This window comes from Artibeus jamaicensis, unplaced genomic scaffold, assembly GCF_021234435.1.
Source record: "Artibeus jamaicensis isolate MK-2021 breed Jamaican fruit bat unplaced genomic scaffold, CSHL_Jam_final scaffold_537, whole genome shotgun sequence".
Classification (NCBI taxonomy): Eukaryota; Metazoa; Chordata; class Mammalia; order Chiroptera; family Phyllostomidae; genus Artibeus; species Artibeus jamaicensis.
In genome coordinates, this window is record NW_026522047.1 from 7783549 (window position 1) to 7808186 (window position 24638).

The following is a 24638-nucleotide window of genomic DNA, read 5'->3' on the forward strand; positions in this document are numbered from 1 at the left end:
CGCTGCTAACTTGTTTAGTACTAACAATATGGCATCCCTGTCATTTTTTCTTTTCTCCAACCATTATTAAAATAATTTATGTACATAGTGACTTTGTAGTTACTAGTGTAAAATAAATTCAGGCAGTTTAATAGTTACCTGATGTTAATAACTTTTGAGAAAACTACATTTGATTTCTCAGTGTCCTGATCTGTTTTCAATACAAAGAGTGACCAGCGCAGTGCAGAAAACCAGAGTCAAGTGTGCTGCGTCTATAAAAATTACTGCGTTGTGCATGTAAAAGGCCCTGGCTTTGATGAGTGGACGTGAGAATGGTTTGTGATGTTACATTGGTAACATCCTAGGAATGTATATTTGGCATACAATTTTGGTTCACAAACACATCCATAAAAATGCTTTCATATGGCAGTATCAAAGTATATGAAACATTTTCTATGTGTGTAAATTGGCATCTTCATACTAGTGAGCAAACAAATGACAATTGATAATAAATGCAGTTCATTTTGGATGGTAGTGCACATTGTCCAGAAGCTATGTAATAATAATAAACATGTATCTGCCTACTCCTTTAACCGTGAGCTGCACACCCGAGGTTTAATTTTTTACATACTGAATTTCATTAACCTGATGGTGGTTTGTGGACAGGTCATCAGAGTCATTTACAGAAATTTGCTTGGCAGTGATGGTTTTTTTAAGTAAATTGGCAAATTTTTCAGACCCTCAGATATTATTGATTCTTAAAACTAAAACAGTTGACTCTTACACAACACAAGAATTAAGGGCACCAACCGTCTGGCATAGCTGAGAATCCACAGAGGACTTTAGACTCGCCCAACATCTAACCACAGTCATCCCTCAGTATCCGTGCGGGATTGCTTCCAGGACCCCGTGCACTCCCGCATCCATGGATGCTCCCGTCTCACATAAAACGACACAGAACAGCGTGTACACTTGGCTCTCTGCGTCCGAAGATTCCCAACTGGAAATGGGAAGTTCTGTTTTTAATCCCCAGGTGGTGGAGTGAGGGTGCAAGGCCAGAGGGTCCACTATGTATTTACTGGAAAAAAGTCCATAGTTTTCAGGGGTCAACTGTAGTAGTTAGCTAATTTTGGAACTGTTACCAGAGAATATCTTAGCTTTATATTGGCAGAGATGTAGGAATAAAGGAATTTGAAGACTAGAAATTTTAGTAGGCAAAGAGGAGCTCCTCCCCATGTCTCCTAACAGCTCCTCTGCTTGAGAATTGCTGTTCCTGACGAAAATGAGTCAGATGGCCTAGAATGTGGGGATAAGGAAATGATTGCGGAATCCTGGTCTAAACTGGAGCATTTGGTGCTTAATCTTCTATGGGATGAACAATTCATGAGAACTTGACCTTCAATCCAGACATGAGTTTATGCCCCGTGCACTTGACACTCTCCGATGAAATGCAATTAAATAGTTATACCTTTGTACTCATCAACTTCATAACTCATCAAACCCTGTGCTCGTCTCATTTGGATGAGAAAATGATGTTTTAGTACTCGATATTTGCTAGGGACTCTTCACACTTGCTTGAATTTCTGAGTCATGACACCACCCCACAAGAGAAAATGCTTCATCTTTTGGGTACTTGTTGGTTTTGGCACTCGTCTCGAGTTCCAGAACAAATTAATGAGCACTGAGATGCCACTGTATTTCTAGAGTCCCGGAGGCTAATCGGCAGTTCATTCCTGATCATCTTATCCCGTGTTTTGAAAACTGGAGAGGATTTTACGTGTTTTCTTTTAAAACCTGAGTCCCTAATAATTAAATAGGAAAGAGATAACATTCCAGAGGTGAAGAAGGAATGTTTGTTCAGTGTTACTTCCAGTACTTTCTCAAAAATCCCCCCTTTTTAAAAGTAGAAAGTGGTTCTCATAGCCTGGTTCAGATGCCAAAAAAGACAAGTTGAACTGTTTGTGTCCAGCAACCTTGCCTGACTTTCTGCGTGATTACATTTGCTCTCCTGTTAAACCTCACTGTGGTTGGTAAACCATAAACCTGAAAGGATTGGTGTTTTGGTTTTAGAGATAGCAAGGGTCAGGGTAAATTGAAATAAGAAACACTTTGTATAAAGAAAAACCTGTTGAAGGCAAAAAATAAAGAAATCATACAAAAGAGATCCAAATATCAGTAGTTTTAAGTAAATCTAAGTACCTTAAACTTGCCAGTTTAAACTGTAGTGGTTTCTACAAAGACCCTTCTTTTGAACATAATGATGTGAGTTTAAATTGATGGGGAAAATATACAAAGAAAATGCCAATGGAAAGAGAATTGGAAACTTAATCAGATAAACTTGACTTTGAAGTGCAAAAAGGGGAATATTGGATAAAAAGTGAATTTTAACAATGATAATAGAGCAATTCACAAGGCAGGTAACTGAAACAACAGCCTCTGACTATCTAAGGCTATTAACATTTACGAAGAGAAGTTAAGGTGCACAGTAACAGTGATAATTGATAGTAAGCAATAAATATATAAAAGAATTGAATACAATTTTAAAAGTTAGACCTAATAGACTTACATAAACTGTCAGTCAACAGTTAGGTTAAAAAAAATTTAAGTACACATAGAATATTTGCCAAAAGTGATATATTGTACACTACAAAGTAAATCTCAATAAATAACAGACTGTCATATATATTGACAAAATTAACTTCCAGAAATGTCAAATCATGTAAAAAATGACCCTAATACCAAAACCATACAAAGACATAAGAAAACTACAGACCAATGTTGCTCATGAACATAGATCCAAAAAAATCCTCAACAAATTAGCCAAACAATATATAAAAAGCATTATACACCACAGCCAACTTGCGATTTATTGTAGATATGCAAGTATATTGTGCTCCTGGGCCCAATTTCCAGGGAGAGGGTAGGAGTGCTGCTTTACACATCCAAGTGATAGTCTGATATTGCCAGCTGAGCATCCTATAACTCGACTCCATTCTAATACTGTCGTCCTGGAGACAGCATCAGATTCTGCAGGCTGAGGGCTCAGTCCCACTTCAGATGCCATTTGCAAACCAAACTCAGCCCGTGCTTTCCACAACCTGGTTATAAAGTGGAGGTTCTAACAACCCTCTCCGTGAACTTTTATAGAAAGTTCAGTCCTTACCTACACGTCTTACCAACTGGCTATAAATCAGAGGTTCCCACAACTCCCTCTTTTGGCCTAATTTGCTAGAGCAGCTCACAGAACAGCCAGTGGAAGAAATGCATAAGGCATGACATAAGGGTGTGCCACTGGCACGCCCTGTCCAGGCACACCACTCTCCCAAATGTCCATGTGTCACCAACCCAAGAGCTCTCTGAACCCCGCCCTTCTGGGTTTTTATGGAGACTTCGTTATATAGGTATGACATAAAAATCATTAGCCATTGTCAAGTGATTCAACCTCATCTCTCCCCTCCCAGGAGCTCTGGGGGAAGGACTGAAAGTTCCAACCTTCTAATCACACGGTTAGTTCTGGCAGTCGACCCCCATCCTTAGGTGTGGTCCAAAAGTCCTCTTATAAACAGACACCTTTAAGCTATCACTGAGAAAATTCCAAGAGTTTTGGAAGCTGGGAGCCAGAAACTGTGGACGAAAACCAAATATATATGATATATCTGAGTATATTTTCATCATCTGAATGACCCAATATATATTTCTTATAAATCACATCTCCTGATCTTCAAACACAGATTCCCTTAGAGCATCTCCTAAGTCAAAAGAAGTGGCATACTAGTAGAATCTCATTCTGTCTTTAATAACTATCTAGTCCATCTCATGGAAATGTCTCCCAGGGTGACGCCAGGCAGGTTTGAAGGCCGTCATTTGATCTCGTGGGGTTCCTAAAGCAGGCGTGGTCTCAGCAATATATGGCTTCATCCTTTCAGGCATCTGGTATAACTGAACTAAGAGACAATATCACCTCTTCTTCCGAGCCTCTTCCCAGGTGTTAATACTGGATTTCCCTCATTATATAACCCACATTTACTCATCCCCTTACCCGCAGCTATTCCACTTCTCTCCAAACTTTCACCTTTGGAGGGGACGTTGCTTTCAGCCATGGTGGTCTCGATTGCAGGCAGCAACAGAATCTAGCAAGGTCTTCCCCTCAGTCCATTCCTCGTCACATGAGGTTACCGAGATGCAGAACTAGTGGCCTGTATAACCATCGATCCAGCTGATCCTAATGGAATAAGGGATAAACAATCCCCCACTCAAAATCCTGCAGTGGTGGTGAGTTCGGGTATTTCTGAAGACTGAATAGCAAAAGCAAGTCTAATCGGAAGACTGACTTTGGAACCCACTGCTCAATCATTATAACATAAACTTTTCGGAATGATTTCAGAAATGAAGTAAAGTTGACTTCTCTGGCCGGAGTGCCTTGTTTTGTTTTACAGCTTGTAGGTAGACAGTGATAAGTGAACAATGTTTAGAAAGAGAAGATCTAGGTGTGTGTTGTGGTTCTCCGTTTGTTGGGTAGGCTGAGCATCACACTTTTCGCACGGCACCAAGCAGCTCAGCCCACCCTCACAAGAGGTCTCTCTCCATCAAAACGGATCGTTACACATGTGACAGCTCACGTTGTTGCACAAATGGCATTATTATACCTAAGAATATACGAAAATAAAAGAGAGAACACATTCATTACAGTTATGAAAACGAGGGGTAACACAGAGGTGTAAAGGGTGTTTAAGCCAGGGAATGTTCCCCCCCCCCACCAACACGTGCTGTCCTGTCAAGTTTAAACATTTAAAATTTTCAAATCGTCTTAAGCCCATTACAGAATTGGACGTAGTTTTTCAACCCTCGGGTGAGTAGCGGGTAGAAACGTCAGATTAGCACCTCCCCGAGTGGCACACCGTCTCCCCGGAGCAGGGGTGTCCGCACTGGCAGGTCCAGCTTCAGGCAGCCAAGCACTTCCGGCCCGCAGGCTCGGACACCCGCAGGGCAGCCGAGGAGACCCCATCGCGCGTGCGCGCCCGGGCGCAGCCTCTGAGAAGCCACTGGAGTCGTTACGTCACCGCCGGCCCTGCCCGGACTGCAACCGGCGGGAGTTTTTCAAAATGGGAGCGCGGAGGCACCGCCCAGGCCTCGGAAGGTGCCCGGGAGACCTTTCGGTGGCTGTGCTGTTGTCGCCGGGAGCGGCGGCCTAGAGAGCCGAACCTGATGGGCGCCAAGAACTGCTGGCTGCTTGGAGTCTTGCCTCGAAGGGACTGCGTGCAGGGAGCTGAGCCCGGGAGCCCACGCCGGGGCCTGGAAACATGGCGACCTGCATCGGGGAAAGGATCGAGGTGAAAAGACTCTGCGGTTCTCAGCCGGGCGGGTGGGAGTCGGAGTGGCGGGACTCGAGATCGCAGGGGCCCCTGCGAAGCTAACGGCTGCGGGGTGGGCGTCGCTGCGGTGCTTTATGAAGGCCCCAACGGCCTGGGGCCCTGCTGTTTGGGGGCGGAGCGGCCCGCCCCTCTGAGCCTGGGGTTAGAGGCTCAGGTGAGTCTCTCACAGCCCCGCCCTTCTGTCTGTCTGCTCTGAGGCTTCTTGTCTGGGATCCCGCCTAAGCTGCCGCGCTGGAGCGGGGTATCTCCAAGGGGATGGCGGTTACCTCCGGCGGGAGCTGCGGCGGGATCCCCGCCAAGCCGCTGGCTCGCAGCGGGTGGCCGGCGGTGGGAGGAGGGTCCTGAGGCTGCACTGAGGTTGAGGAACCAGATCACTTAGGGCACTCGATCTGGACTCCAGCCTGGAAGCGCAGGATCCCCGCGAGGCGTCAGCATGTTTTCCACCCCAGACATCTGCTGTATCGAGGTGCAATACCTGCTTAAATTGTGAATGCAGATTCCCCTTTCCATCCATTTCATCTTCTTTTCCAGCTCCTCCCTTTCTTCCTTTCTATTACCATGAGTCATCACACATATTCTTTAATTTTAAAGGATTTTAAAGTTGGAAATCTGCTTGGTAAAGGATCATTTGCTGGTGTCTACAGAGCTGAGTCTATTCACACTGGTTTGGAAGTTGCAATCAAAATGGTAAGAATCTATTTATCGATATCTCACCTCTCTTTGAGAAGTGCATTACTTGCGATGACAGAAACTCCTTACCTACGAGCCTTGTCTTTGATTACGGTGCAAAGAACCCATTGCTTAGGCAGAAGAAAATAGTTTCAATGCCAGCAGTTGCATTACGGATATTTTAGGAGATCATTGATCATGATTAAATAAGTGTTTTATCTTCATTAATGTTTGGTAGAACTGGCATCTGTTTTGGTTTTACATACTTGGAGTCATTCGTAGAAATCAAAGAACAAATAATGATTTCTTTTTGATAATAAGAATACACTTGTGCATAGTTCTGTAGTACACTGTAACAATCTTAAGTACTATTCTTGTTAGAAGTCAGTCTAATAGGAGTAACCTGAGGGATTAGGAATCACTTATCTAAACCTCTAGGGGAAGGGAGGGGAAATTTTGTTTTAAAGCTTGGCAACATTTTTGTTATTGTAAATGTAATAACTGTGCTATTAAATTCTGTAAGTTGGAAGAGTGTATTAGAATACATTGGACAAACTTCTGAATGGCCACTCTGCCTTGTAATCTGCTAGGTGCAAGGGGCAAATAGACAACAGTAAATCGATCTTATAAAAAAAGATAAAAAGACTTAAGAATAAAGTGCATGTTCTCTTTTCAAAGTTAACTTTTGACAATTTCGCAGTGTAAAGTTTATAATGAACATGTAAAACTCTCATGTTATTTTTTAGATAGATAAGAAAGCCATGTACAAAGCCGGAATGGTACAGAGAGTCCAAAATGAAGTGAAAATACATTGCCAATTGAAACATCCTTCTATCTTGGAGGTAAAATACAAATTTTATAAAAGTTGCCAGGGATGTTGAATTTGTACATTATAATTTATTCTGTTCTTTTACATTTCAGCTGTATAACTATTTTGAAGATAGCAATTATGTTTACCTAGTATTAGAAATGTGCCATAATGGAGAAATGAACAGGTATCTAAAGAACAGAAGGAAGCCATTCTCAGAAAACGAAGGTAGGCTGCTTCTTTCTTTCTTAACTTTTTTTTTGTAGATATAAATTTTACTTTTTGTAGTTTTGAAGAATGTACTGTTTTGTAATATATAATAAAAGTTTTAATTATTACTTTATGCTACAGAAGGAGATGCCCCCATTATAGGAGCCATGAATTCTTATAAAATATGCAAATATTACATGAGTAAAGTAAAAGGAGAAATTTGTTATTATCTTCTCTGAAATTACATTTTAAATTAAATGGGTAACAATTTAGGAGGTATCCTTTCAAATCTGGAAGAAGCTCTTAAGAATGCTGTTGATGACTATAAAATAGTTTCTGCCCTGGCTGGTGTGGCTCAGTGGATTCAGTGCTGGCCTGTGAACCAAAGGATTGATGGTTTAATTCCCAGTCAGGGCACAGGCTTGTTTTGTGGGCCAGGTCCCCAGTTGGACCTGGGGCGCACAAGAGGGAACCACAGATTCATATTTCTCTCCCTCTCTTTCTCCCTTCCCCTCTATCTAAAAATAAATTAAAAAATAAAATCTTTAAAAAAATAAAATAGTTTCTAATTCAAGCACAAATAACTATCAAAATGATTTACAATAGAAAATGTCAACCATAAATAGGTCAAGTAATATAATGAACCCCCATGAAGTTAAACCACTAAGCTTTCAAAACTGTCAACTCATGGTCAAATTGTTTCATTTGTATCCTTATTCCCCCAGCAGAGTATTTCGAAGTTAAATCATAGACTCCTTTTTACATATAGATATTTTGGCATATATCTTTAAAAGATACAGGCTTTTTAAAAAAATTAACCACAAAGTTAATACCACACCTAATGATTACTTGTTATCAAATACATAGTCGGTTCCAACTTCCCCAGTTTCTTATAAATAACTTCCTGCAGTTCAGTTCAGGCTCAAGTGTAAGTAAGGTCCATAGAACATTTCACGGAAGATTGTTTTCAGTTTATCTTGTCCTGCTGAGATTGCAGGCAAGCTAAGAAAGGTGGTTGCTGATAGACTTTCTACTTTCAAATCTATATAACCCGCTTGGAAAACAATTTGATCATCTCTATTAGGAGTTATGGAAATGTTCATATTGTCCTGACCAGTGTGGCTCAGTTGGTTGGAGCACGACACTGTAAACCTAGAGATCGCAGGTTCAATTCCCAGTCAGGGCAAATGTCTAGGTTGTGGGTTCAGTGCCCAGTAGGGGCGCATATGAGAAGCAGCCTATCCATGTTTCTCTCCCAGTCTGCCCCTCCCCCCCCTTTCCCTTCTCTCTAAAAATCAATAAGCATGTCCTTGGGTGAGGATAAAAATAGAAAAAGAAATGTTCATATCCTTTGACTTAAAATAAGAACATAATAAAAGTTGTAAATAAATCCATATAAGTATTCGTGGTGATTATAGTGTTTCTTTAATAATATATCTTTATTATTGATAACTTTATAAATAAGACAAAGCTTCAAAGCAATAAAGGAAAAGAATTATTAATTTACTTAAGAATGGGTATGACAAGACGGCTAACAAGTTTAAAAGACAAAGGAAGAAAATATTTGTAAAATGTATGGCTGACAACTGAATATTAAAAATATAAGTCGTATCTGCCCTGGCCAGCGAGGCTCAGTTGATTGGGCATTGTCCTGAAAAGCAAAAGGAAGCTGGTTCGATTCCTGATCAGGGTACATGCCTGGGTTGCGGCCTGGTCCCCTGTTGGGATGTGTGGAAGGGGCACCAATCAATGTTTCTCTCTCACATTGATGTTTCTTTCTCTCTCTTTCTACCTTCTGTTCTCTCTGAATAAACAAATAAAATCTTTAAAAATATTTGTCATGCCTAAAAAAGAGATAAAGAGATAATTGAATAGGAAAATGGACAGGAGATAGAAAATACAAATGGCCAATAAATGTGAAAGATGCCCTCACAAGTAATCATAAGAATGCCACCTTAAATAAACAGTACCATTTTTTTTTACTCATTAGATTGAGAATACCTAATATTGACAAGGAAGTGCATAAAAATATAGCCTTTTTTAGAGAGCAGTTTGGCAAGGTATTAAAATACTAAATTTTAATCCTTCAATCCAGTGATTCTGCTTCTTGAATTTACCATAGAAAAGTACCCGATAATATGCATGAGAAAACAAACATGTACAAGAATTTGATTGGTCTGTTTTTTTGTAACCTCAAGAGTACCAGAATGACCCAGATTTTCATCAGTAGCAATTAAGTAAAATGAAGTAGGTGTGCTGACAGAAATACCTCCAAGAAATAATATGAAGTGGGGGAGAAAGTAATGAAACTACTGGTATATATATATTTTTATACCATTTTTATACTTGAAAAGCAATTATTACAATTTGTGTAGATTTAAACATATGTAAACACACAAGAAAAACTATAAAAATATATACAAACTCTTAGTAGTGATTGCTTTTCAGAGGGTTTGTTTGGGGGACATCAGAAGAGCTTTAGCTTGTTTTTTAAAAAACAATTAGAATGTATTTAGGAATTGTTTGTTCAGTTATAACATATTTTCTCTTAATTGCTAGAGACTTCTGGGTAACCTACTCTATTTACTTCCAAATGCTGATAAAATTAAGTTTTGCTGAAGTGTATATGGGAAATTCATCAGTTAGAAAGGACAAGGATTAATTAAAAGGGGAATTATAGAGTATTATGAACTTATCAGTGTTATTTTGGTTGGTCCAAACTAAGCCGCAAGCCAGTGTTCTAATTGTAATACTCTGGCATGTGTACTGAGTTTCATGATGTGTCCCAAATAATGAATTTTCCAGATGTTCTGAAACATAGGTTTTATGTTTTGCCTTCTAACAGCTCGGCACTTCATGCACCAGATCATCACAGGAATGTTGTATCTCCATTCTCATGGTATACTTCACCGGGACCTCACACTTTCTAACCTCTTGCTCACCCGTAATATGAACATCAAGATTGCCGACTTTGGGCTGGCAACTCAACTGAAAATGCCACATGAAAAGCACTATACGTTATGTGGAACTCCTAATTACATTTCACCAGAAATTGCAACTCGAAGCGCACATGGACTTGAATCTGACATTTGGTCCCTGGGGTGTATGTTTTATACGTTACTGATTGGGAGACCACCTTTTGACACTGACACGGTCAAGAACACATTAAATAAAGTAGTGCTGGCAGATTATGAAATGCCAACTTTTTTGTCAAGAGAAGCCAAGGACCTTATTCACCAGTTACTTCGTAGAAATCCAGCAGATCGCCTAAGTCTGTCTTCAGTATTAGACCATCCTTTTATGTCCCACAATTCTTCCACAAAAAGTAAGGATGTAGGAACTGTAGAAGATTCCATTGATAGCGGACACGCCACAATCTCCACTGCAATGACAACTTCTTCCAGTACCAGTGTGAGTGGTAGTTTGTTTGACAGAAGAAGACTTCTGATTGGTCAGCCACTCCCAAATAAAATGACTGTATTTCCAAAGAATAAGAATTCAAGTGACTTTTCTTCTTCAGGAGATGGAAGCAGTTTTTATACCCAATGGGGAAATCAAGAACAAGAAACCAGTAATAGTGGAAGGGGAAGAGTAATCCAAGATGCGGAAGAAAGGCCACGTTCTCGATACCTTCGCAGAGCCCACTCCTCTGATAGATCTGGCACTTCTGATAGTCAATCTCGAGCAAACACATACACGATGGAACGATGTCACTCAGCAGAAATGCTTTCAAAACCCAAAAGATCCGGAGGAGATGAAAATGAAGAAAGATACTCGCCTATAAATAGCAATGTCAATATTTTTCACTTCTTTAAAGAAAAGACATCCAGTAGTTCTGGGTCTTTGGATAGACCTGATAACGATCAAGCACTGTAAGAATAATTCTATCAAAAGTATTTTACTTTTTCAATAAACATTATTAGTATCAATAATGAAGCTACTTCTAAGGAGATTTACCTTTTTCTAACAGTATCAGATATTCCTGGGGCACATCTTTACTATGATTTATATTTCTTAGTAGGAAGAGAATCAGAATGATGATTTTGAGTTGTGTTTAAGAATCTCTTTTTTTTTTTTTAATATTTTATTTATTTATTTTTCGAGAGAGGGGAAGGGAAAGAGAAAGAGTGGGAGAGAAATATCAATGTATGGTTGCCTCTCATGGGTCCCCTGCTGGGAACTGGCCTGCAACCCAGGCATGTGCCCTGACTGGGAATCGAACCGCGATACTCTGGTTCACAGGCCCGTGCTCAATCCACTGAGCTACGCCAGCCAGGGCTAAGAATCTCTTAATATGAGTACATGTGCCCATGAATATGTTTGTAGAGTGTGTTTAATACTTGGGGATTTTTAGTTATTTTTTTATATAAAGCAGGTCTCCAGTGCAAATATCATCTATTAAACATGTTTGGTCTCTAAAGTACTATGATAGTAATTATTATATTAAACATGTTTGGTCTCTAAAGTACTGTGATAGTAATTATAAATAGACATGTAGAGAAAGAGGGAAGCTGAATTAGTGATAAGTATTTGCTTTATTGACTGCTCACATAAAGGCTAGTTTTGTAGTAACAACTAGTGTAGTAAACACTAGGTTTGTAATGTTTTATTTTTTTTCTGATTTTTTATTTTTATGCTTAAATTCTAAGAGGGCAGTAGCCATATAGAAACATTGTCATAGTACTGTGTGGACTTTGGCACAGGAGGTGAGCTTCTTAGAAACAATTCAGTTAGGCAAATATTGGTTTCTACAGTTACTTTAAACTTTCAGATATTCAAATAAGAAATCTCCCTTCTTAAAATTTTATCTTAAAAAGTTATTACCTGATGATTTTTTATTAGTTTATATGAATATTTTTTTTATTTGTTTAGGTCCAGTCATCCTTGTCCAGGAAAAACCCCTTTTCCATTTCCAGACCAGACATCTCAGCCTGAAATAGTGCAACAGTGGTTTGGAAATCTGCAAAAAAATGGTGAGTTTTAAAGAAACTATTAGGTAAAAAATTAATGACACGGATACTTAGTAAGCATTGCCCATTTCAATTTGTTTTCTTTAAAATATGCATTTTCAATAAACTATGTTGCAATAATAGTTAATAATAACTATTAACACATTTTGAGTATTTACTGTGTCAGCCACTATTCTTAATGCTTACCATATATTATTAACTTCTCACAAAATGTATAAGGATGGTATGATTGTTAGCCCCGTCTTAGGAAGGATGAGGAAATCGTGCACAGGGAATAATTTGCTGAACTACACTGCACATAGAGGAGATAGGAGAAGGGTTCCCACCCAGGTGTCTGGCTCAGAGACTTCACTCTCAACCCCTCTGTCCTTGCAGCCTCTCTGCAGTAAGCACCTGCTGTCAGTGCTTGTAAACCAATCAGCAGGTGCCATATTTTGAAGAAGCTGATGTGGACATCATGGCTACTCGTGGGACCTCACGTACACCCATTTACACACCTACTAAAAACCTAAAGCCTTTTAAACAGCTGTCGTCCAAGTCATTATTTTCTTAGAGAGCGAGCTGAAAGTTAAACATCCTCCTTAATGAACTTGACAGATGCACAGATGATAGGTTGGAAAATAATGATGTAAATAAGAGGATAGAAGTGAAACATATGGGAAGGAGGGGATTATTTTTTACTAAGCATTATATTACCTCACACAAAGAGTGCACAATATGGCTGTAATTTAAGCAGAGAGGTGTGTCACCTGAAGAGTCTATTTTTTTCTTTCTTTTGAAATGTATGATATTTTCAAGAGCCCAAGAGAATTAACTTTTTATGATATTTGTTGAAGATAATAATTCAAGTTTATGTTTTTTAAACCATAAAAGTGCAGATACTTAATCTTGCAGGTAACCTCTTATTGCATTTATAGATATTTTTATTTGGGAGCATGGACATTTCTGAGATGACCTATCTGAGATTGTCATTATATTTATAATCTAGTAGTCTGCTGCAATTTTAAAGTACAATATTTGTTATAAAATATTTCTGTCATAATGGGAGTAGAGGGCAACAGAGCACTAAAAAGCAATTAAGGGAAAAATTGCCGTATAAATTTCTAGAGCTTAGCATTTGAAAAATTGTCTTACTGCATTTTATGTCATGTAATCATTTTTAAGAGCTTTAAAAAATAATGTTTTCATGTGAATGTTAAAACTGGAATGTAAATGGGTAAAGTTCAATAAGAACTTTTAAAAAATGTGGATGCAAATACATTTGTGATATTAAATATTAACTTTAAAGCTATTTTATATATTGTGTTTTTTGCTTTTAATAAGGATGGAATAGAGAGCTTAAAGAGAATACATTTGCATATTATATAGAATGATTGCCTGGGAAATCCTCCCATTTCTGTATTTATTGCAGCATTGGCAGTGGCTTCAGAATTAGTAGTGACTCTAGAATGACTAGTTTGACTAAAAAATTACTTTCACTGAAAAATTAATTCCGTAATAATATATTTCCTTCTTAGTGTTAAGAATACTAAAGGTATTATTCCTTTGCATTATGGCTTAAAATATCCTTTAAAGTTGCTATTTTATTATGTTATATCTTAGACTGCTTATTTCTTAGAGAAATAATGTGCTGGGGTTTTTTTGCCAATTTCTTTTTTTCCTCAAAAAAATATCTATTATAAGCAATAGGACATTGTTTGTGTAGGCTTGGCTTTTTCATTATTCCACTCATTTATTCTGTATATATTACAGCTCATTTAAGGGAAACTACTGAGCACAACAGCATTACCCCAAACAGAAATTTCCCGGGCCATCCAGATTCTCAGGACACATCGAGAAATGCCTGGGCTGGTACAAGAGCCAGAAAGAGCCCTGATGCTCCCAATAATGCACCTTCTGCACCACAGCTGAGTCCTGGGAAGTACATGACTGCATTTCAAAGTAAACCGGAGATAACTCAGCAAGAGCCTGTTCTGGGCTTCGAACCTGTTTCTGAACAAAGCAAGACAAGGGTTTTCGAGCCCCCACTGGGTTATCAGAAACATACCTTACGAAGCATTGCGTCTCCTTTGACAGCTCACAGGTTAAAACCAATCCGCCAGAAAACCAAAAAGGCTGTGGTATGTCTGCTGTCTTGCAAAGTTACTGTGTGAGGTTTCCTTGTGTTAATAGGTTTTTGGTATCAAATATGATTTTTTTTTGGTTCCCTATAATGTTCCTTTACTTTCGATACGAGTAATAAGCTCATTTCAAAGAAAATAGGCTGAGTGTTTATGGGATAATGGCTCTTGTTTCCTTCTACTTTAAAAATTGTGACTTGATACTGATACATTTTGAATTTTAAATTATTGATACAAAATTTGCAAAAAGTACTGGTCAATTACTGTGTTAAATATGTATTCACAATTCCAGTCACTAAAAGTGATCTTTAGTGTTACCTTTTGCTTTTGTTTAACATATAATCCAGACGCAAAAAGGTATACTAGAAAAATATACTTTTTAAACATCTGAAACTATTTAAAAGAAAAGGAGTATGCACAAAAATGAAGTTCAGAGTTTAAATAAATGTCATGTGTGATTTGAAAACAGTGATTTTTATTTGTTAATTTTACCCTCATCCTGTTTTCCATTTCACCCAGTCTTGCCTTTGTTTGGCATACTATTGTCTTTTCAAAGTCCTTTTTCTCCACCCTGCCTTCTGCTTCCTTTCTGCTCATTGGTTATCATTCACACTTCATTATACCTCCTTCCCGGCACTCCTCGTGTTTCATAGTTGAGCTCAAATACTCCTGTGGTCCAGACTGTTGCAGTGAAGCAGCTGTTTTATTTTGCCTTTGACTTGTATTTCTGCCATGGTTAAGTACTTTTGTCTTAAGTATTACATATGTCAGAGGTATTCTAGTAAATGAGTTCTTACTGATGTTGGATTTGTTTGTAGGTGAGCATACTTGATTCGGAGGACGTATGTGTGGAGCTTCTAAAGGAGCATTCATCTCAGGAATATGTGAAAGAAGTCCTTCATATATCTAGTGACGGGAATATGGTAATGTGCTTTGTCACTCGAGCATTTAGCCTTTCACTTCCTTCTATAATGATGGCTTAAATATTTTTAAATCAGTTTTTCTGATAGTGGTAGTACTTCTGGAATTCAGACACTGAAACAGGATACTACACATATTTAGATAAATTTGTGTGGATTTAAAAATAATTATAACTAGTAACAAATCTAAACTTTAGGCTTAAGATTAAAAAGAAAAAAACTTACTTTTAGAGCATATTTAGCATTTTCTGTAAAATAATATTTAATATTACATGTGAACTCTTCAAAATTTTAGTAACAAAATATAGTATTCTAATTTAATGGCATGTAATTAGAATTGTTAAAAAATTTTTTTGACAGATCACTGTTTATTATCCATATGATGGAAGAGGTTTTCCTCTTGCCGATAGACCGCCATCACCTACTGATAACATCAGTAGGTACAGCTTTGACAATTTACCAGGTAGGTAAATTTACCAGGGGACAAATTTAGATAACGGACTTCCTATGTACAAACTCTGTATATGCAGTTATCGTAGGTTGTAAATATCTGGTGAAATGGGGTGTGCCTCACTACTCCAGTAGTTATTCCTGTTCTGTGTTGTAATGGTAGAAACTAACTGTAATATTTGTTTTGAGTCATGTTAAAAATTCAACACGTAGTATCTAGTTTTTGACCTTTGAAATTATGGCTGTGCTACATAAATGATCATTTATATTTGCAAATTTGCCTTCTAGTTCAGCTCTTAGACATGGACTGAGGAATTAATTACTGAATAGTAAGACTTCACTTACTTGACAATTAGAAACAAACAAGAAAACCTGTGTCATATATCTCTATTAGACAGCAAAACAGCCCTTGCTGTGTGGCTCAGTGGATTGAGCACCACCCTGTGAACCTAGGGGTTGACGATTTGATTCCCAGTCAGGGCACATGCCTAGGTTGTGGGCCAGGTCCCCAGTGTGGGCCGCCTGAGAGGCAACCACACACTGACGTTTCTCTTCCTTTCTTTTTCCCTGCCTTCCCCCCTCTGTAAATAAGTAGATAAAACCTTTATAAAATATCAAAACAGATAGATAAATGACAGCAGTTATAAGGAATTGCAAAAATTTACTTGTGTAAGGTAGGACCATAAAACTATGTCTTATTAACATAAAAAAGGGCTGTATTTCTTTTTTTGGAAATGACTTGGTCCTGATATCTCAGGTAGATGTCTTTTCATTTCACTTATAAAACTTTCCTGAAATTATTACCTTAGTTATTATAAGGAGGTGAGTGGAAGAGATTTTTTAAATAATCATAATACTACTCATCAGATTTTGTTATATATATTTCTTGGAAACTTTATTATACTATCTTTAGTTTTTATTGAAATGATAGAATTATGTTCTAAAATTGTTTTTTTCTTGGTACCAGGATTACAAACCTATCAACTTGCATTTTTGAGGCACAATAGAAATACTAAACTTTTATGTAATTTATATGCCAAGTCAGCATTTTATTCTCTTATGATATGTAACTTCTTTTTTCCTAGAAAAGTACTGGCGAAAATATCAGTATGCTTCCAGATTTGTACAGCTTGTAAGATCTAAATCTCCTAAAATCACTTATTTTACAAGATATGCTAAATGTGTCTTAATGGAGAATTCCCCTGGTGCTGACTTTGAAGTTTGGTTTTATGATGGTAAGAACCATTTTAAAACGGTAATTTTTTTCTCTTTAGTTTATAATTTAATAGTTGTGGAGTTTTAAAATTCAAGGCAACAAGATTTTAAAAGCAGTATACACGCATATTATATATGTGAGTTGAGAAACTCAAATGGACACATACAAAACTATGAGAATTATGAAGGTTTAAAGGGATGGGATTGAACCAGAGAATCTTATTTTTTAAATCTATTCTATAAAATTGATTTACTATTTAATATGTAAAGCTCCCTTCTTTAAGGGATGCTTACACATAAACTTACACAGTATACATATAATTATAGCTGTCCTTCAATTGTGTTTTTGTATGAGAGAAGTGGTTTTTTAAAAATATTGTAAATGTTTGAGACTTAAGCTAGCTGTATGCAAGAAAGAAAACTGGATGCCCTGTATTTACTGAATACTTTGTGAACCTCATTTTATTAATGGTCAGTAAGTGAATATAAATGATACTGTGATCTAGAAGCCTTTACATACTGGTATAGTAATGAATGTAAACCTAGGAATATTTTTTAAAATGTGAAAAGAATACTTTTCTTCTTTTTTAAGGAGCAAAGATACATAAAACAGAAGCTTTGATTCATGTGATTGAAAAGACTGGGAAATCTTACACCTTAAAGGGTGAAAGTGAAATTAATAGCTTGAGAAAGGAAATAAAAATGTATATGGACCATGCTGATGAGGTATGTACCTGCTTACAGGGTTTCATACCAAATAATAGTGATGACAAATGACAGGGGAAGTAATGACGGAAGGCACTCTTCTTTTCAAATAGGGCCATCGTGTTTGTTTAGCGCTGGAATCCATCATTTCGGAAGAGGAGAAGAGAAGTGGAAGTGCTTCCTTTTTCCCAATAATCATCGGAAGGTAAATGCTTGACAATGTTTTAAATATGGCTAAAATGTATAGGAAATGTTTTTTAAAAGTTTGGTGTTTACAATATAAACCTTCTTTACCTTACTGTAAACTAAACTTTAAAGGAATATGCTTGGACATTTCTTCCTCCTGCAGAAAACCGAGCAGCACCAGCTCACCTCAGGCCTTGTCAGCTCCCCCTCCTCCTAAGGATCCGAACTACCCGATGAGTAGAATGATGGTCAGTAATGCTGCTTCTCCGAACCAGGCACTAGCACTTAATCCTTCTGTAAGTGTTGTAAATATATGTCCCTTCTGTCCCTACAGCCCTTCAGTGATTGCCTGATGCCCTTGATGTCCAGTTAAAACTCCTTTATCGCCTTCCATATATACCTTACATACTGTAGTCTCACCTACCTACTTTTCCAGCCTCAGACTGATCTACCTCACCCCATGCTTTCTGTGTCTGAGCCTCAGAAGCCTGCTTCTGATTTGATGATATAGGTCAGGCTCTCAAGAGCCTTTTCACATGCTGTTCACGTGACCGGGAACTCTTCTGTGACCCCTCAATGGCTAATTCATTTTCATCATTCAGGTCTTACTTTAAATGTTACCTTAAACAGCCTAACCTGTGTTCCCCTTGGGAAAAAGCTAAATATATTAAATTAAATATTGTTGTTTCATTTTTCCTTGTAAAGAATCATTAACTACCTTTATATCTATAATAGGCTCATGGTTAAATAGATGTGTGTGTACTCACACACATGCACACATACATACCGCAGTTGCAGCTGTGAAAAATTGTACCTTGGAGAAAAAGGAAAAGATACATACCAAAATGAAAACAGCAGTTGTGTGATTTTTTTTTCTCTGTATTTTTCTCATCTGTGCTTTTCTGATTTTTTCATAATATGGTCATGCTTTAATTTTAAAATGTTGTTTAAAAACCTTATGGAAGCTAATAAAACATCCAGTCATTTGCCCTGGCTGGTGTGGCTCAGTGGATTGAGTGCCGGCCTGCGAACCAAAGGGTCACTGGTTCGATTCCCAATCTGGACACATGCCTGGGTTGCAGGCCAGGTCCCCAGTGGCGGTGCGGGGGCGGGGTGCTTGAAAGGCAACCACACATTGGTATTTCTCTCCATGTCTTTCTCCGTCCATTCCCCTCTCTCTAAAAATAGATAAAATATATATGAACATTTAAAAAAGTAATCATTTTCTACTTTTGCTACAGTTGGCTTCTAATAATGCTTTGGTATAATATCTTCCTTTTACTGTTCGTAGATGGCTACAAGTGAAGGACTTGGCTTTCCTGCTTCAGCTTCTGGGACAAACACCCCTTCTGGTGGTCTAAAAGACTGTCTTCCTAAATCAGCACAGCCTCTGAAATCCGTTTTTGTGAAGAATGTTGGTTGGGCTACACAGGTGAGAAGTTAATAGGAAAGTGAATTTTCTCATGAATCTCTTTGGTTTTCACAGTGATTATACAATTACCCAAAAATATAAATTAAAGATTTCTCTTTGCAGGAAAGTTTTTACACCTTTTTTTTTTTTTGGCATTGGTTGTATTATTAAAAATTGAAACATTTTTAATGTATAGACAGTTGGAAAACTTTAGATATTGATAACAGATTGCCTGCCAGGGCTTGGGTGGCCTGTTTTTGCCTTTGCTTTTTAAAGTACAGGTCATGATAATGGCTAATGGCTTGGACTTTAGAATGATGTTCAGGGCATTTTATTTTATTTTATTTTTTAATATTTTATTTTTTTATTTTTAGAGAGTGGGGAAGGGAAGGAGAAAGAGTGGGAGAGAAACATGTGTGGTTGCCTCTTATGTGTCCCCTACTGGGGACCTGGCCTGCAACCCAGGCATGTGCCCTGACTGGGAATCAAACCAGCGACCCTTTGCTTCACAGGCCCGTGCTCAGTCCACTGAGCTACACCAGCCAGGGCAGGGCATTTTAAAATTTAGAAACTTGGTAATCTTTATTACTAGAATAACATTTATTTGGCCAAAGAGGATTTCTGCATTTGAAAGTTAAATCCACCTCGAGTTTCAGACTTACAGAATTTGGTTCAGTTGTGAAAGTGTATGTGTACACTGTCTAACCGCTTGAAGCTTGGGGGCTTTTGAGCACAGCACATGCTATTTTACCAGTGAAGCACAGTGCAGCCTAAAGGGAGGGGAACTCAACACTTGCTGACTATTTACAATGTATTGTCTCCTTATTCTTTCAAATAAAACCTCACATTGATGTTATCTTCGTTGATACACAGTTAAGGTATGGCTCCTGGTGGCTGACTGGCTTGTGCTGCCCTACTTACTTACTAGGCAGAGTGTGGGTTTAAACCCAGGTCTCTGGCTCCGGAGTCCTTGTCACCTTCTCTGTACTCTGGAGGGCGCATCATAAATATCAGCGACTAAAGGAACAGGTTTAAAACCTAAGATAGGAGATCCTCCGGCAGAATAGAAGTTCTTGTCACCTAAGAACAAAGAATAGAGGGAAATCCTAATTTAAGAAGTGTCCCGTTTGTTATTTCCTAAATCTTTTCTTGGTTAGCAATACTATTGGAAAACAACAATAAAAAAAAAAAACACTACTTCTATGTCCTAATGGAAAGAAATGGGAAACAGGATTCATTTAGAAAAATTTTAATATTCTAAAACCCTAACTATTAAAAGAATAGTCTGAAAAAGACATGCATTTTCTCAGTTCTACTGCCGTCACAGCTCCTGAGAGAGGCACTGTTTTCTTTTTTTAAACTATAATCTGTTAAACATGAGTATGTTTTAAAACCTAAAATCCTCTATAGTGATTTCGGACCCTTACTATTTTTCTAGTTAACTAGTGGAGCTGTGTGGGTTCAGTTTAATGACGGGTCCCAGCTGGTCGTGCAGGCAGGAGTGTCTTCTATCAGTTACACATCACCGAGCGGTCAGACAACTAGGTAAGTTCTTAAAGCACCGGTTGAGGTCCAGGTCTTTGCTCTGAGTTTCTCTGTACATTGAAATAATGATTTAGTAAACTTACTGTTTTCACTTTGACAATGCTTATGTTGTTTAAACTGTTAATTATTCTTAGGAGTTTTTTTTATAGTCTATTTAATGCAGTCTGTAACCTACATGAATGCAGGGTAATTGTTATGGAAAATCCATTCCAAGTGGTTAAGATTCTTTGTAGCCTTATTCCACAGCCTTACCAGGTTGGTTGGCTCTTTTCAGAAATAAACTTCTAAGTTCAAAGTAATATACCTAAACGATTTATGTCAAAAACCATAGAAGCTAGAATTTTTTAAAGGAGATAACCAGTTTTTTTCCCTCAAATGAAAGGCTGTATTCTTATCTAATATAATTAGATGTTGAAACATGTTTTTGAATGTATATGTTCATTCTGTATGAAAATATGTGCCAGACACCATGCAAAAAAATGAGGAGTCAGGCAGTAGCACAATTAAGCCATGGCTTGGTGTCCACATTTCAAACAGTGACTTCTAGAAAAGGTAGGGTGATGATGGTGCTATTACAACAGGATCCTACGTGAGAAGTGCTTATTGTGAAGGAGTTACATTAGACAAATACAACTTGTGGTTATCTACCAACTGATTTTTTTCCTTAAATGTGTACACGTACAGTGATATCATTTAAAGAACTACTCATGAAGTTGGGGCTTTCTTTAGTAAGCTCTTTCAGATGCTCCAGAAAGTGGAAGGATGCAGATATATGAGGGGGACCCCCCCCAAAATAGAATTATCTTCTGTAGGGTGGGCCCCTTGTAGTACAGGCTTCCCCTGCTAGGAACCCATCTGTATCAGTGTACCAGCTGGTGTTGTTTGGAGAGGCTGCATCTAGCATCAGTGAATTTTTTTTTTTAAGACTCTTCAACACTTTTGCCTGTTTCATGATGGGTGATGGCCAGCGCATCTGTCCACACCCTGCTGAGTGTTTAGCATGACCTCATGCCCCAACCACCCATTTCACCCTATCTTGCTCCAAGCAACTTTTTTGTTTCCCCTGATGAAAAAAGTCTTCAAAGAAAAGCATTTTGCCCATGTGGAAAAGATGAAACAAAAAACAGCAGAAACACTAAAAGGCATCAAAATCATCAAGTTCTAAAACTGCTTTGAGCAGTGGGAGAAATGTCTTGACAGGTGTATTGCATCAAATGGAGAGTTCTTTGAAGGTGATTGAAGTTTAAACAAGAAAGAATAAATATACAATTTTTATAAGTAAATTCTGGGTTTTTGGGATCCCCCCATGTTCCAAAGACAAAAGTGCAATTTTACTTGGTATAGTCATTTGGAAGTTGTTTAAAATTTGAATAGAAATGTATTTATACCTGTTTAGCCTATTATTTTTCTTTGATTAAGACCTGCAATTTAATGAGGAATCTAGATCTTCAAGTTGCTTTAGAAATTATAAAGCCAGCTCAAGTTTTTCAGTCAGTTTCTTTTTACTATTTAAATACATTTTAGTCTATTTTGAAAGGTAACAAATTGGTTATGCCTAACTTGATTTAGGTATCTACTCCAATAAATAATTTTGTATAATTTTCCTGAGATACCTCTGCCAGTTGAATTTCTGAAAAGTGTGAGTTTGGTACTCTCGTATGAACTAAGTAATTAAGTAATGTTTTTGTCTTTTTTTCTTTTGCTTCACTTAGATATGGAGAAAATGAAATATTACCAGAATACATCAAGCAGAAATTACAGTGTCTTTCTTCCATCCTTTTGATGTTTTCTAATCCAACTTCTAGTTTTCACTGATTAAAGCTCCTTTTAGATAAATGTTTAATAAATAATGTTTTTATTGGCTTTCAAGGAAAGTGACTTTTTCTTATTTAAAATAACTTCTTCAGAAAGCCTCTCTACATAAGAGAATTTTAATCTGTACCATAGTGGATGCATTCCAATGAGAGAGCAAAGCAGAAGGAAACCTCAGTCACTTACAGAATGTAGTGGTCATCGATTAAAACAGGACACCTAACTTTGCTCTTAACACATATACCCTGAAACGTACTGTGTTCATATATTTGTATTGAACAGTCTTTTAAAAGCAAAAATATAAATGGTACGTGGTATATTTGTGCTTTCATTGTTTTCCCTACTTCTCAGACATGTTGAATCATGAACAAAACATGGAGTTTTTAAATTTTTGAACATGTAAATAATGTGTATTTATGTTATAAGTAACATATGTAAAGATGTATATTTGTTTTTATATTTATTTTTGTAGTACCAGTTTCTGGTGAAGCATTTCTGCTGATGCATTTTATATAAAAGTGATAATAAATACTGTGATGTTACTTCAGCTTTTGATTTGTTCAATTACTTATTGTAAAATAAGTTACTAGTAAACTTGTTATTAAATTTTGTTACCTCTTTGTTTAGGAGGAGCCAATTAAATTTTAAAAATTAATTTTGCAGATGGTAAATAGTTTTTCTACCCCTTCCTGAAAATATGTCTGTATTTTAACACTGAAGAACTTAATGCAGTTAAGTAACAAGGAATGCTTGATAGTGGGACAGTCATGCTTAAATATGATATAGACTGTTTAATGTTTCCTGCTGATTTTTATAATCAGAGAAATTGTGAAGGCAATCCCGGGAAGTTGATAGGAATACCCAATGACCCATTTATTCAACACTGTTTTGAAGCTTTTTACCTGAGGCAATGAGAAAAGTAGTTTTCAACATAAATTGCAAATTAACATTAATAAAAAAATGATGAATAACCCAGCAGAAATATGGACAAATGATACGAACAGGTGATTCACAAAGGAAATCCTTATAGTGACTCCAAAGGATACGTGCTCAACATTTATAGTTCAAGAAATGCAAAATTAAAACAAAGTTATATCCTTTTGTCGAAGATAGATTAAAATAATAAATGAGGGCATTCTCATATGTTGTTGATTAGAGTGTAAATGATCATCTAATAGATATTTGGCAGTACCTATTAGAATTAACATGTATTAATACATTGCTAACCCAACTTTGGTGAAGAAAATTATATAGGCCTTTCTCTTAGGGGAAAAAAACAGCAGAAGTAAGAGTTTCCCTTTAAAAATGGAAATAATTAAAAGAATTCCTAGCTAAATTTTGAAGGCTAAAAACTCAAATATTTTGCTTTGACAGAATTTAAGTAGGTATATATTTTACAATATCCTTTGGTCTTAATGTTTCAGGTATTTCTCTAATACGTAACATAAAGCTAAATTTTGTCTTTTAATTCAATCTAATAACCTTGTTTGAATTGTCATTTTTTATTTTACTGTTTGACATTGCATTTCTATTACATTGATGTCTACTAGCTTACTTTGTGCTTTCTACCTCAGTTTTCTTTTTTCTTTCCTGCCTTTAATCCCATTGATTCTCTTTACCAATTTTCTTCAGGAGAGGAGTACGGTGGTTGTGTATCAATAGGTAGTGTGTCCAGGAGTACGGCTAGGACAGTACTCACAACCGCACACGTCCGCCTGCTCTGTGCTGTGTCGACCTGGAGCCGCGTGGTGCTCACCCGCTTTTAATGCTAAGAATGCCCAATGGGCTCAGGGGCTCATCCCTCCTTTAGAAAGTTCCTCACTCATTTCGCACCTAGTTTTTAGCATTCGTTCATGATTGTTTGCCCGAAGCTGCCATTTCACTAAGGGTTGCTAAATAGATGTTTGCCTAATTGTTACTCCATTTGTAGTTATTAGCTTGGATTACTCTATAAGAAAGAACTCATCAATATTTGACTACCCTGAAGTTTAGGTACAGGAAAGGCAGAATAGATGCTTGAGTCTTTATTTTCTAGTTTCCAGAATAAAGAATTAAAGCTCTGGCAACCTCCAAAGGTGACCAAGGAGTTTATTTTTAGTAGTATTATGAACTGAGATTTTACGCACTTGATGTGTTTAAATAAATGACACATATTATTGTCAGTGCTTTAACTGCTCTATTTTTGGCCAATAGAAGTCCCTTTATTTGGCTGTCCCTTGGCAAGACTCTAGGCTTCGACAGCGCCCTTGCTTTGTGGCATATGTCG

The 24638-nt window shown here is 37.4% G+C and overlaps 1 protein-coding gene across 2 annotated transcripts; it reads left to right on the forward strand.

The window, feature by feature from the left end:
* The first annotated feature begins 5052 nt into the window (after positions 1 to 5052).
* Positions 5053 to 22869, forward strand: PLK4 (polo like kinase 4). Of its 2 annotated transcripts, XM_037129946.2 has the most exons (16): positions 5053 to 5309; positions 5943 to 6038; positions 6767 to 6862; positions 6942 to 7056; positions 9884 to 10910; positions 11911 to 12011; positions 13761 to 14128; positions 14947 to 15051; positions 15409 to 15511; positions 16584 to 16733; positions 17306 to 17439; positions 17532 to 17623; positions 17768 to 17900; positions 18896 to 19036; positions 20454 to 20560; positions 22273 to 22869. In XM_037129946.2, exons 1-16 carry the CDS (start codon positions 5280 to 5282, stop codon positions 22373 to 22375), a joined length of 2901 nt encoding a protein of 966 aa, XP_036985841.2. In that variant the 5' UTR covers positions 5053 to 5279; the 3' UTR covers positions 22376 to 22869. The 2 variants fall into 2 exon arrangements, with proteins under 2 accessions (XP_036985841.2, XP_053514716.1); XM_053658741.1 differs by lacking the exon at positions 5053 to 5309 and having other exon boundaries at positions 5953 to 6038; positions 6771 to 6862.
* The last annotated feature ends 1769 nt before the right edge of the window (positions 22870 to 24638 follow it).

Excerpts from the sequence above, each read along its gene's own strand:
- PLK4 (XM_037129946.2), top strand. The coding sequence starts at position 5,280 with ATGGCGACCTGCATCGGGGAAAGGATCGAG. Across the intron at positions 10,911-11,910 it reads CCTGATAACGATCAAGCACT|GTCCAGTCATCCTTGTCCAG; the intron begins GTAAGAATAATT and ends TTATTTGTTTAG. Across the intron at positions 17,440-17,531 it reads ATATGGACCATGCTGATGAG|GGCCATCGTGTTTGTTTAGC; the intron begins GTATGTACCTGC and ends CTTTTCAAATAG.